Consider the following 13,699-nt stretch of genomic DNA (forward strand, 5'->3'; position numbering starts at 1 on the left):
GTTCCCCAAAATGATCGGATGTTTGCTAAGACTCTGCAATGAATGGCTTAGAGAAGTACAGTCCATGAAGCATTATTTACACTAACCAAGACATGGAAACAACCTAAGTTGTAATAGCTTGTACGTGTTTCCTTCATGAGTCTATAAGCTTCTCTTGCATATACCAAGAGCCTAAGTGCTATGGTTGGGCAGGACAGACAAGCACCACTGCTGGGAAGGATGGATGGATGGATGGATGGATGGATGGATGGATGGATGGATGGATAAAGAAAATGTGGTATATATAATACAATGGAATACCATTTAGCCATAAAAAAGGAAATCCTGTCATTTCCAGCAACACTGATGGACCTTGAGGACAATCTGCTAAGTGAAGTAAGTCAGGCAGAGAAATTCAAATATTGCATGATTTCATTTATATGTGGAATCTAAAAAACAAAAAAAGCAAAAAAAAAAACCAAAAACAAAACCCTCGAAGAGAGAGAGATCAGATTTGCGGCTACCAAAGGGAGGGAGGGGCATGGGTGGGGAGGAATTGGATGGAGGTGGTCAAAGGGTACAAACTTCCAGTTATAAGATAAATACTGGGGATGTAATAGATAACATGATGACTATAGTTAATGCTTGCTGTATGGTATATGTGAAAATTGTGAAAGAGTCCTAAAAGTTCTCACTACAAGGGAAAAAAATTGTATAACTATATTAAGTAATGGTTATTATGTACACTTATTGTGGTAGTCATTTCACAACACATGTATATCAAGTCATTATGTGGTGCACCTTGAAACACATACAGCACTATATGTTGATTACAGCTCGTTAAACTGAAAAATAAAAAGAATTTAAAGCAGTATTTAAAGGATTACTCAGTTAAACAAATTCAAGAGAACCTGAAATAAATAACCAAATAAATAAATAAGAGCATCAAAACACACAGAAAAAAAGAAAGAGGAAGGAAAAAAAGGAAGAGGGAGAGAAAGAGAGGAAGGAAGGAAGGAGGGAGGGAGGGAAGGAAGGAAGGAAGGAAGGAAGGAAGGAAGGAAGGAAGGAAGGAAGGAAAGGAAAGGAAAGAGGGAAGGAGGGTGGGAGGGAGGGAGGGAGGGAAGGAGGAAGAACAGTCCACAGGGACAGATGGTGAGACCCACAGCTGGCTCTGAAACCTGCCTTCTCCAGTTCAGTGAGAGGCCAGCAGAGACAAAGTAAGGAACCAGCTGCTGCTCCACGGCTGGAGCAGCTGAAGGACTGACCCTGAGTAGACCCGTGGTCAGCACTGGAGCCCAGCAGCTTGTGCTGACCTCATGCCTCAGCACATACAATAAAAACAACACTTGCTGTTCCTGGCGGGTTAAAGATAGGTGCAAATCCTTTGATTCTTCTCCTTTTAGTAGGTGTGGTCTAATTTCCCTTCCCTTGGACCTGAACTGGCCCTAGTGACCTGCCTGACCAAGAAAATGCAGCAGCAAGAATGTTCTGGGACCTCTGAGGCTAGATCACTGCAGCTTCCGTCAGTCTCTTGGGACACATTCTTGGAACCTAGCCCCTCTTCTGTAAGGAAGACCACGCAGCCACGTGGAACTCCAGCTGAGCCCCAGCCGTGTGAGCGAGCCATCCTGGAAGTGGATCTGCCGGCCCCAATCATGCCATCTCAGCCATGGACTAGCCAACGCCACCCAGCCAAGTCCTTCCCAAATAACCTGACGCTCCAGGCACGGAATATATGGTAAGATGGTTGTTTTAAGCCACTAAATTTGAGGTCATTTGTTAAAAAGCAATAGATAACTGGAACACAACTTTATTGAGCTACTACTATATGACAGGTGCCAAAGTAGGTGCTTTGTATGTTATCTCCTGTCATTTTCACTAGAGCCTCCATGAGGTAGATATTTAATGATAAATATGTGAGAATAAGTTTTGTCCTTGGGTGAATTAAAAAATTCACCCAAAGTCACATAGGAACACTGTTTTGTCTGTCTCCAAAATCTTTAATGACTAGAAAACTCTTTAGGGGAAGAATCCACGAAATATGCTAGGGATAAAATAGGTGGGAGAAAAGCAGAATGAATGGTGAGTTTGTGTGGGTGCAAGGGAATACACCTCAGATTCTGGCCTAAAATAAAAATAAAAGTTGTAGGCAATTGGAGAATTTTCGTGAAAACACGCACTCCCTCTGGCTTCAACTTTATCACTGCTATGCAATGAAATAGGAAAATGGAGGGAGGGAATATCTTCACAATGTTAAAGATTTTTTTTCTTTTAAATTACCAAAGCTAGCACACCGACTGTGCCCTGACGTTTGTCTTTAATAACAGCACCCATGGACGTAGCATCTACTACAGGTAGGCATTGCTTCAGGTGTGTCACCTGTCAGGTAACCTCAGGCACATTTCCTTACATTTCTGTAAGTGCTTTGGAGTTTATAAACCACGTTTACCCACATGCTTATTTCATCATGAGAGCAGATGCTTTTCCTGGGGAGCAAACAGAGCAAAATGAATCAACAATTAATATTTATCAGGTACCACCTATGTGATTGAGAAATATGATCTTCCTTGATTCTCCCTCCCCACTAGCTTATTTCCTTTGCTTTCTTACTTAACAGTTTGCATTGTAATGGCTTGTACATGTTTCCATCATGAGTCTGTAAGCTTCTCTTGCATATACCAAGAGCCTAAGTGCTATGGTTGGGCAGGACAGACAAGCACCACTGCTGGGAAGGATGGATGGATGGATGGATGGAAGGAAGGATGGATGGAAGAACATAATTAAGCGGTTAAGAGTGGTTAAGACCTGTGGAATCACCCAGTCCTTACTACGTTATTGACCATGTGACTGTGGGCTAGGGACTTAACCTTTCCGAATGGAAATACTCTTACTTACTTCCACAGAGTTACTGGGGATTAAATGAAATAATAGATCTCTCTCATAGTGGCTGATACACTATTAACTCTCAAAAGCAGAAGCTGTGAAAGGAGGAGGGGATGCTGCAGAGGGGGAAGAGCTGGAAGGACAGGAGGAAAAAGAAGTCAGCACAGGGAAATACCTGCCTACTGTAAGAAACAAGCAGATGTTTCTGGCCCCTTCCCCTACGTATTTACATATAATGTGGTATCTGCTTTCTTCTTTGACCATTTCTTTACTAACTTGCTGGATTGACCGAGGCCACCCAGTCCCTCTGTAAAGCATGCTGACGACGTCCACAGCCCATGAAATGCTCAGAGCTGGTTTGCTCCACTTGAGTTCGCCCACATATTCCCACAAACTGAATCAATCTTTTGTTCCCCAAACCTGTGGCTGCCAGTTTAATTCATTCGTACCACAGACATCTGAGCACCTGTGATGTGTGGGCACCGTTCTAAGCTCTGGTGAGTAAGAAAGAGAAGGCCTGCTCTCAGGGACCTTCTATTCCAGTTATACGTCTTTGATTTCATAGTTTAATCACGTATTATGAAACCTGTGGGAAAAAGAAGTCCTTGTTCCTAGGAAAACCAAGTGAAATGTTTTGCCATGACTGAGTGGATGCAAGTTGCTAAAAGAAAATTGCTGTTGAATCTGGTGTGGGCCAGATGACCAGACAGTGTTGGGAGCATTGGTAAGAATCCAGGATTCTGCTTTGCAGGTGTATTAGAGTTCTTCCCAGCCTTTAAAGAAGCCGAAAGCAGAGGTTAGAGATGACATATTACTTCAGCGTATGGCTTGTGTAGACAACAAACAAGAAACTCTAATCAACAGACCTAGATAGCAAAGTGGGAAGCTGGTGAGGCAAGCGAGGAACCCAGGGTGCAGAATTTCGGGAGGACTTGCCCCCAGCACCATGCGCATACAGGGTCGGCACCCCACAGTGAGTGCCTCCTTTTATTTCGTGCCCTAAGTGCCTTACTTGCCTTCCCCCTGGGGCCAGCCCAGCCAGGTGGTCTCAGATCTATATATGTTTTAAGTTAAAACATTGAAGGGGTATAACGTTTTTAAATATCCATCATTTTATCAACCAACCAACTGGTTCCAATCTTATTGGAAAGGAGAGCTTCTGCAGTATCAAAAATATGTATTCAGCTGTACGATAATGGCAAACATTTATCGAGGGCTTTCCATGGATCAAGCAATGTTCTAAGCGCACTGTGTGTTAACTCTGTTAATCTCTGCTTTGTTCTAGGTACTACTGTTATTATTCCCGTTTTGTAGACAAGGAAACAGGCACTGCGAGCTTGGTTGCCTAGTCGCAGTGTCTGGCTGCAGGGTCTGAGACAGCAGTACTTACTCTCAGAGGCCACATGAGTCATGTGGGGCACGACTACCCCCGCCCCACGCTCTACCACCAGCCCTGTCCAGACAGTCGGCAGGGTTCCATCTCGCTGGCCAGAGTGATTGGCTCAGGAGTGGGTATGGATCCCAGCTGATGCATCCTGAGACCAGGGCTCCCAAGAAGAGGCACTGTCTTTTCAGTCGAGAGAGCTGCTAATGAAGTGGATGAGTTAGCTGGTGGTGTCCCCAAGAGGAGCCTGAAAAAGCCAACACAGAGAGGAAAGCAGAGGCAAGAGGAGGGGAGAGACCGAGTCCCAAAGCCATTGTCTGAGCTTTGGATCGAGCGCTGCCTAAAGCCAATGTACCCCTCGACTTTTCCACTGTACAAACCAATACAGTCCCAGTTTTACTTAACCCTATTTGAGTTGGGTGTTCTGTCGTCTACAACCAAATTTTTTCTAACTGAAAAATTTCTAACCACAATCCTCTTTTCTGGATACTTTGATCATTGAATGAGTATTTGTTGAGAAATTATTAGGTATCTGGTCCAAAACTATATGCTCAAAGGGTGACTATCCAGTTTAAGACAGTGTCCCTGCCTACCAGGAACTTACAGTCTCACTGGGAGAGATATGCCCACCCTACCCACCCCAATTCCATCAAAAGTTGGATAATATTAGAACTGCCGCAAGGCAGTATGTGCCAAATGCAAGGAGGGATACTCACTGCTGAGGAAGGAGTGCACTGGAGTGGCCTGAGAAGGTAAGGATGGGTCTTGGAGGACAGGGAAGATGCAGCTAAAAGATGAGTAGCACTTAGGCAGAAAGGAACAGAAGTGGTAGACCCCAGAAGCAGACGCTGAGACGACAATGCAGTGTGTGTATTTTATTTGGGAGATGAGCTCTGGAAATACGGGTAGGAAAGCGGGGTCAGGGAAGAGAAGGAAGCCAGTAAAAAGGGCACCCTCAAGCTCATTACTGCAAGGGCACTGGAGCTCTATCCAGTGTGCAACATGCTCAAGAATCATCCCAGCTGAGGAGAGGAGAAGGTATTTATCCGCAAACTTTCCGCCCCATACTGGCTCCAGGCTGCTCCTGGGGCCATTAGCTCACTGCTGGAAAATCAGGAACAGCCTGGGCAGCCAGGCACAAGTGCTAGTCCCACAGGTCTGCGACAGTCACCATTCTGCCTGACTGCCTTTGCACTGAGCCAGGACAACCAGGATTTTTGTCCCCAACGGTATCATAAAACCTGTCAAGTGTTTTACTGAAGCCTGGGCAGTTTGGGGCCAGCTGGGAGTGGGAGAAGGGATGTTGGGGAATGGGGTACTATTTTTTTAATGCTAGCGCCCAGGGAATGTTTCAGGAGTCACGTGGCAAAGGCAGGGAGTGAATCCAGACCGTGTCCCCAGTTCCCTCCCAACTCTGCTGAACTCTGATGGTGAATTAGGATGAAACAAATCTGCTCCTCCAGAGAAGCCCAGGTGAGCCATTCGATCAGAGCCATTGGATTCACCTTTGTCCTCTGCCAGCACAGTGGCCTAAATCCCCACAATTATGGTTTTAAAAAGCTGCTGGCCTTGGACAGGTACTTCTTTCTCATTTGCAAAGTAGAATTAATGCCAATTTCTTGTTGGCAACCCACAGTGTGTTTGAGGCATTCCTTGATTTAAGCAGAGTGCCTGCATTTTAATGAAAGATTCAAGGAAGAAATCCACAAACTACACTAAGAATACAGGTGAGGGGGGAATGTTATTTAGGAAGTCCTCAAGTGAGAGGATTCAAATCACAAGCAAGATCTTTCCTTCTTTCCTTCATTCAACAAATATTTATGGAATCCCTACTTTGTGCCAGGTAAAGTGAACGAAACAAGCTTCTGCTTTCATATATAAATAAAAATATAAACGTATATGTATATATTGTCAGGTAATTTGATGCTATGAAGAAAAATAAAGCAAGGTAAGGGGAGATATAGTGATAGGAGTGTGTTACTTGAAAAAGGCCTCTCTGAGCAGGTGGCATATGAATAGAGAGAAACCAAGGAAGGTGAAGAAGGTGGAGGAACCCAGGCAGGTAACTGGGGGGAAGGGCATTTTAGAAAGAAGGAACAAGAAGACATTACCATACTGGTTTATAGCTTTTACATAAAGCATGTGATGCAGGTTGCATTAGCTTCCTATTGCTGCTGTAACAAATTACTACAAAATTAGTAAAATAAAACACATTTATTAGTTTACAATTCTAGAAGTCAGAAATCCAAAATGGGTCTTGCAGGCTAAAACCAAGGTGTCAACAGATCTGTATTCCTTCTGCAGGCTCTAAGGGAGAACCTGTTTCTCTGATTCCTCTAGCTTCCAGAAGCCACCTGCATTCTTTGGCTTTTGGCTCTTTCCTCAAATCAGTCCAAACTCTCTCTGCCTCAGTCATCAAATCTCCTACTCTGTGAGCCTCCTGCCTCCTTCTTATAAGGACCCTTATGATTATAGTGGACCCACCAAATAATCCAGGGTAACGTGCCCTTCTCAAAATACTTAAATTAATCACATCTGCCAAGTCCCTATTGGAATGTAAGGTAATATATTCACAGGTTCCAGGGATTAGGACATGAATGACTTGTGGGGGTGGGTCATTATTCAGCCTACTGGTGTACAGCCAACGGTCATAATGCTTGGACCCCTGAAAAGGATGGCAAAATGTTAACTGTTGACGCAGGGAAATGGATACATGGGAGTTCATTACAAAACATCTATACTTTTGTACAAGTTTGAAAAATCCCATTAAAAAGTCTGAAATCTTTTGAGAAGGACCAGCTGAGGTTTAAGGGAAAACCTGGCTTCTGAATTAGAAAATTTAAGATCTATTTGCACATGAAGACATGTTCTAACTCATGAGTAATCAGAGAAACGCAACTTGAAATAATGAGATATGAAGATGGCGAAGATGAGAAAGTGGAATGCCACCAGCTGGCAGAGGTGTCGGGGGAACGGAGCCTGTGCAGCCATGCTGAGAGCAGCACAGCCCTGCTCTGACCTGGCGCCCAGCACAGAGGTCCGCACACAGGCGCACAGGGCGAGTGCAAGGAAGTGTTCCGTGCAGCTTCGTTTACGGCAGCGCAGAGCTGGGGACAACTTGTGTGTCTGTCACTGGGAGCGTGGGTGGGTAAACCGTGGGGCTTGCAACCCACGGAGCACTATGGCGTAGTCAGAAGCAACAGGTTTGATGTACCCATGGCAATAATGGACCTTAAAGGCATCAAGCTGAAGGAGAAACAAAGTAAGAAACAAATTCTCTGTCAAAAGTCAATTCAAAATACTGTACCACAAGACAAAAGTCCTCATTTGGAAAGACACATATAAACTAGGAAATGGGACTTCCCTGGCGGCGCAGTGGTTAAGAATCCGCGTGCCAATGCAGGGGACACGGGTTCAAGCCCTGGTCCGGGAAGATCCCACTTGCCGCGGAGCAACTAAGCCCGTGCGCCACAACTACTGAGCCCGCGTGCCACAACTACTGAAGCCCGTGCGCCTAGAGCCCGTGCTCCGCAACAAAAGAAGCCACCGCAATGAGAAGCCCGTGCACCGCAACAAATAGCAGCCCCCGCTTGCCGCAACTAGAGAAAGCCTGCACGCAGCAACAAAGACCCAACACAGACATAAATAAATCAGCAAACTATGGCTCTCAGGTCAAATCTGCCCTTTGTTTTTGTAAATAACGTTTTATTGGAACACAGTAACCCATTCATTTAAGCATTGTCAGGGGAAGCTTATCTGTACAAATGCCGGTAACATGCCATACACTAAGGGCCTGATTAACTTAACCCTCTGTGCCAGAGGTTAAAAAAACAAAGAAGGTGGTAAGAAGATCTAGGCTTGAGTCCTCACTAGCTAAGAGAGCCCTGGGAAGTCACTTTTCCTGTTTGCTCCTCAGTTTTGACTGTAAAAATGGGGCAATATTCATCTTAGAGACAATATACCTGCCAAGTGCCTTGTGAATTATAAATGGCTCTTCAAATGTGAAGGTTTCGGTGGGAATGGTATCGCAAACATGTGTCCTCCTATAATCCAATGTTGTCTTCTTCCCAGACTTCCTACTAACAGTGTCTTATCCTTTCTCTTCCTTGCCCACTCTACGGAGACACTAACGATAAGGAAGCAGCCAGAAGGGAAGGCAAAGAGAAGGGAAACTGCAGACCAACAGGATCCACAAATGGGAAGCAAGCTGGGAAAAAAGTAAGAAAAGCTTATCAAGGGGAGATGGGCTGGACCTGACTCTGGCCACTGTCCATCAGGCCTCAGAAGAGAGCCGACTTATAACGTAGTATCGCCTCATGACATCTGACGTAGAGGGATGAGGGAAATTGGCAGTTTCTGGTAACAAGGTCCAACAGCTACCATTGCTTAGATGCTGAGCACAGAGCAGGCGTATGCTGAACACCTCACGTACATAACCTTATCCCAAGTACCTCGTACCATGATCCCATATGACAGATGAGAATATTGAGGGCATCAAAGGTTCAGTAATTATTCCAAGGCCACACAACTGGGAAGTGGCAGAAGCAGTTCATTCAGCCCTCCCCACAACCCTACGAGGAACCATCACCACCGCATAGATGAGAAGTCACACAGCTGCAAGTGTTTCCGGCGGGGCCTCAGGAGAGTGACGCCAAACGTGCCAACTTTCACCACCACTTCAAAACGCCTCCCTGAGACCCAGGGCCCAGACGACCACTTATTAGAAAAGCCCCTTCACTTTCTCACGCCCTGAGCCATGCCATCCAAGAGAACATTCTAAGAAGTAAAAGCAGACTTGAGCGCTGCTGGAGACCTACCTGCGAGGGGCTGAGCAGCCTGCTGTGCACATTCCCTTCCTAAAGGCGTCCAGCTCCTTGCTGTCGGTAATTGAAGGGAAGGCTACCCGAAAGAAGCTGAAATTTAAAGGGGAGATGGCATAAAGATAAGAAAATCAGCTTCGGAGGAGGGAACAGGACCCTAGGCCTAGTCGTGAGAACTTGGGCAAGTCGCTTCTCAAACTCTGTCAAGTTGGGTTTGCTTCTTTGCAAATGGAGACCTTCTTTTCTGCTTGGACCTGACCCACAGTTCCCAGTCATTTAAAAATTAATCACAGTAATAATCTACTGGGTACTTGATCCTGGGAAGGGACTATTCCCTTTTACATATACTATATAATTTTATACTTAATACAAACGTATGAAGTAAATACTAAACTATCCTCATTTTATAGATGGCAAAGCTTAAAGTAACTTCCTCTGTCAACTCAGGATTTGAATTCAAGACTGCCTGACCAAGAAGAGCCCATGATTTTAACCCAAGGTATCTAAACCCTAAATTCACATTAGAACCAAATGGGGAGTTTTGGGAAAAAAACAAACAAACAAAAAAAAAACCTGACGTGTGGGCCCAATCTTAAGAGATTTTGATTTCACTGGTCTAAGGTGAGGATGGGTTGGGAACCACTGGCTTAACCGTATTACAAGGCAGCCCCCTATTAAAAACTGACCAGCTGCTCATGTCCCATCCCACGTCCATGCACAGAAATGCACCAAGGTGCCTTAATACAGCTATACAACAAACTAACATAAAAAAGCTTCATAATGTGTGGTACGTGACAATATTCTCAAGCAATTAAACATGGTTCTTAGTTATTCATACTACTTTATATAAATACAAATGAATACATTTGGCTTTGCAATTTTTTAAAAATCTGAATTTGAAAGGTGTAGCATTCTGATAGCATCATTTTAGGTCGCTGGGTTTTGTTGTTGTTTTTCTTTTTTAAGGAAAGATATAGTAATATAAATGAGGAAAATGAATCAAGCAATAAGAGAGAGCTCTGGTAAAGAAGAGTCCAGCCAACATTCCCACCCATACAGGAGTCCCAAATTGCAAGGGTGACCCTTAGGGTTTTGTTATGTAGAAGTTTACATCAGGGTGCCTTTTTGCAAGGTCACAGTCAGTGAGGAAGGTCAAAGTGCAGTGGAGAGACTTACATTTTCCCTTTTAAATCCAGAATAAGAGTAATTAATCCTTAAGCTGTGCAACTAGACTTCAGCAAGCAGGTACTCCTCGCCAGTTTCTAGGTTTAAGCTGAGATTGTCACTGTATATTAAAGTTGCATTCTGCGCTCTCAAAAACAATTTTCTCACCTGCTTATTAGCTAGCTGTGTGACCTGGGCCATTTAGTATCTCTCAGCCTTACTTTCTATATTGAGCAGTAGGAATAATACCCAGGGTTCTTCCCAGTGTTGCTGTTAGGACTGAATGTGTTCATCTGCGCAAACCAGTCTAGCACAGCAGGAGGAAGAGAGAGGGGCCTCACCAAATATCAGTTCTCCACCTTCCCCATGAATGCTCGTGCTTGGTTATTGGACATAAGGCATGACTCAAACATATCCTTGAAGGATCTTGGAGCTAGCTTTTTCTGTTAAGAGTTCAAAAGTTTGTTTTAAATACAATCAAAACTGTACCTTCACCATATGCCTTGTTGATTGGATTAGGCTTATGCATCAAATAGCACAATCTCACATAAGACCTGTAAGTGTTGTATGTTACCTGAGTCAGGATGAGCTAAATATATTGTAGCAACAAAGAGTCCCCATACCCCAGTGGCTTCTACAAACATGGGTTTATTTCTTGCTCATTTCCATCTGGGGTCAGCTGGGAATTTTGCTTTGTGTGGCCTCACTCTGGAACAGGGCCATGGCAGAGGGAGATCGGTCAATGGGAATCACACACTGACTATGCTCTTACGGCTTAGTCTCACTTCTACACTGGCCTAAAGCGAGCGAGTCACGTGGCCATACCTAACTTCAAGGGAGATGAAAAAAACTACCACCTGCCTGGAACCAGAAATATGTGGAGAATCACACTGATGACCACCACAGGGATCTTACAGTCTACAAAGCTTTTGTCACAATGATTGCCCAATTTTCAAAATATCCGAAGTAGCAATTAATTAATTATATGTGATAATTCAATTATAAGGAGTCAGCAAACAGGAACAAAAACAGAGAAAACCCAATGTAAACAGTTTGGGCAACTCTGCCCACTATTCTGAGTGAAAGTGCCTCCAGCTTACGAAACGTTGAACTTGCTCTTTCCTCAAGACGTGTCTGCCTCTTGAAGTATGTCTTTGGTAATGAGTGGGATTCTCATTTTGATTGATATTCTCTAGTAAATGGCCTCTGAATGAAGGCCAACTATATCAATTCTCAGCTTAAAAACTGTGATCTTTCAATACTGAAGGAAAAACTGGCCATTTTTTTTTTTTCTTGAAATAGCTCAGCATGCATCTCTAATACAGCACCTTCTTGGGGAGATTTAATTTGGACTATATAATGATTTTTGCCTTAAGGTCTGACTTCAGTGTCTGACCCCTGGGTGAAAGATGAGACACTTCACTTTATCCCTCTCCAAAAGAGGAGGGAATGAACAAAGGCTCAGCAGTCAAATAACAAGGACACTGAGGAAGGAAGCGGCTTAAATCCCCCCCATCTCCTCAAGGCAAGTCCCCTGTGAAGGGATAGCTTAAATGCATCTCAAGAATTGTGTGGCCCTCTGGGTCTGGCCCCTGGCTCAGTATTTCACCCACCTCTTCCACCTCACGATCAAAGTGTGAGGCAGGAGGCTAAGAATAGTCTCCTCTTTTCTTAGTTAATCCTGGCAAGGAAGTGTTCTGGTTTCAAAGCCTGACCACTGGGTGTCAGGCTTCAGGGGGAAAGAAAATAGAGATGGTTTATCAACCCCACTTAATTATGCCAATAGAACCCAAGTGAGATTTGCTAAAGGATAGAAAATCAGCTGGCCCAAGTAAGTCAATATGTCAGGGAATGCTCACTAAACTTTCACTCATCTGACTAAATCAATAAATATTTATCTTTTCTACATCTGTAGGAATAATTCATTAGATAGCACAGTGCTGTGACCCTAATCCTCTCTTGATTTAAAGATTAAAGGGGGGTATTCCCTGGTGGTCCAGTAGTAAAGAATTTGCCTTACCATGCAGGCGACGCAGGTTCAACCCCTGGTCAGGGAAGTAAAGTCCCACATGCCACAGGGCAACTAAGCCCGCCCACCACAACTAAGAGAGAGAAAACCTGCACGCCACAACTAGAGAGAAGCCAGTGTGCCGCAAAGAAAGATCCCATGTGCCGCAACTAAGACCTAACACAGCCAAAAAGAAATTAAATAAATAAATAATAGATCTTTAAAAAAAAGATTAAAAGGGAGTGGCCAATTTCTATATCAAGCAATTCTAGAGACAGATCACCTGAAATCTTCCTGCAACAAAACACCTGAGAATGCAGAAGAAACGTAACAAGATCTTTTAAAATGCATAACTGAGCACAGCAGGAAATAGGGGAAATCCCCAAGATGGGGCTGGGAGGAAGCAACCGACAATTCAAGGAAGGATTAGGTGAGTGGGTACGCTTTGACATTTGCCAAACTTGGCAAGACAAGGATGGGAGGAATGGGACTAAGGGGTGGAGCACAACTGTGATTTCTTCATAAAGCCTTGGCCTTCAAAAAAGCAAGTCTCTAGTGGCACAGATATGACAAGGAAGTTCAGTTTTGCACTGGCTGGGGGTAGGGTAAGGTGTTAAGGGAAATAACAATGCTGTGGAGATAACTGAGCTCTCCCTGATCAGTTATCTGCTCTCCCCACCCTTTACCTCCACCTTCAAGGTTTGAAACCCAGCTCTCGCTTAGGCTTGAAATCTTGGGCAGGTTACATAACCTCACAGCACCTCATAAATTTAGTTTATGTTAAGTGCTTAACACAGTACTTGGTACATAAAAGTACTGTTCAAAAATCGTAGGGCAAATCAAAATGTGTTTGATACGTGTTTTTCTTCCAGAGTTCAACATTTTTCCTTAAGAAAAAGTCCAGAAATGATTTATTTCCTTAAGTTAAAAAATAAAGAAGTCAAAATTTTCATTATTTGAAAACTGAATGAAAAAGAAGTACACTCCATCTTTAGTTGTAAAGGACCAAGATTTCACATGCTTATATGATGCTAATCAAATGATTAGAAAAGAACAGCCTGACATCAGCAAAGGTTCGAAACTCCCTCCACAATGAAATTACTAAAATAACACATACACAAAATGTTTTAGTAACTATTATCCAAGTTCCCTTAATGCCACTGGCATAGTTTAACAACAGTTTTTATTTGGGAAAAGAAAGAAATCAAAAGGGATTATAGGGCTTCCCTGGTGGCACAGTGGTTGAGAGTCCGCCTGCCGATGCAGGGGACACAGGTTCGTGCCCCGGTCTGGGAAGATCCCACATGCCGCGGAGCGGTTGGGCCCGTGAGCCATGGCCGCTGAGCCTGCGCTCCGCAACGGGAGAGGCCACAGCAGTGAGAGGCCCGCATACCACAAAAAAAAAAAAAAAGGGGGATTATAAATATAAAAGCCACCATGTATGTAATTGCACAGGGG

General features: G+C 44.0%; 1 protein-coding gene across 1 annotated transcript in view; it reads right to left on the reverse strand.

The window, feature by feature from the left end:
- Nucleotides 1-6,713: 6,713 nt before the first annotated feature.
- Nucleotides 6,714-13,699, reverse strand: part of DHX15 (DEAH-box helicase 15) — a 70,067-nt gene continuing 63,081 nt past the window's right edge. The window contains exons 14-15 of the mRNA XM_089911718.1: nucleotides 9,067-9,162; nucleotides 6,714-7,495 (exon numbers count right to left, since the gene is read on the reverse strand). Coding sequence (XP_089767844.1) covers nucleotides 7,429-7,495; nucleotides 9,067-9,162 — 163 coding nt within the window. The 3' untranslated portion in view covers nucleotides 6,714-7,428. The remainder of the gene's footprint in view (nucleotides 7,496-9,066; nucleotides 9,163-13,699) is intronic.

This window comes from Delphinapterus leucas, chromosome 5, assembly GCF_059928025.1.
Source record: "Delphinapterus leucas isolate spDelLeu-1000000601 "Yukka" chromosome 5, BTC_Dleu_Yukka2, whole genome shotgun sequence".
In the NCBI taxonomy this organism is placed as follows: domain Eukaryota; kingdom Metazoa; phylum Chordata; class Mammalia; order Artiodactyla; family Monodontidae; genus Delphinapterus; species Delphinapterus leucas.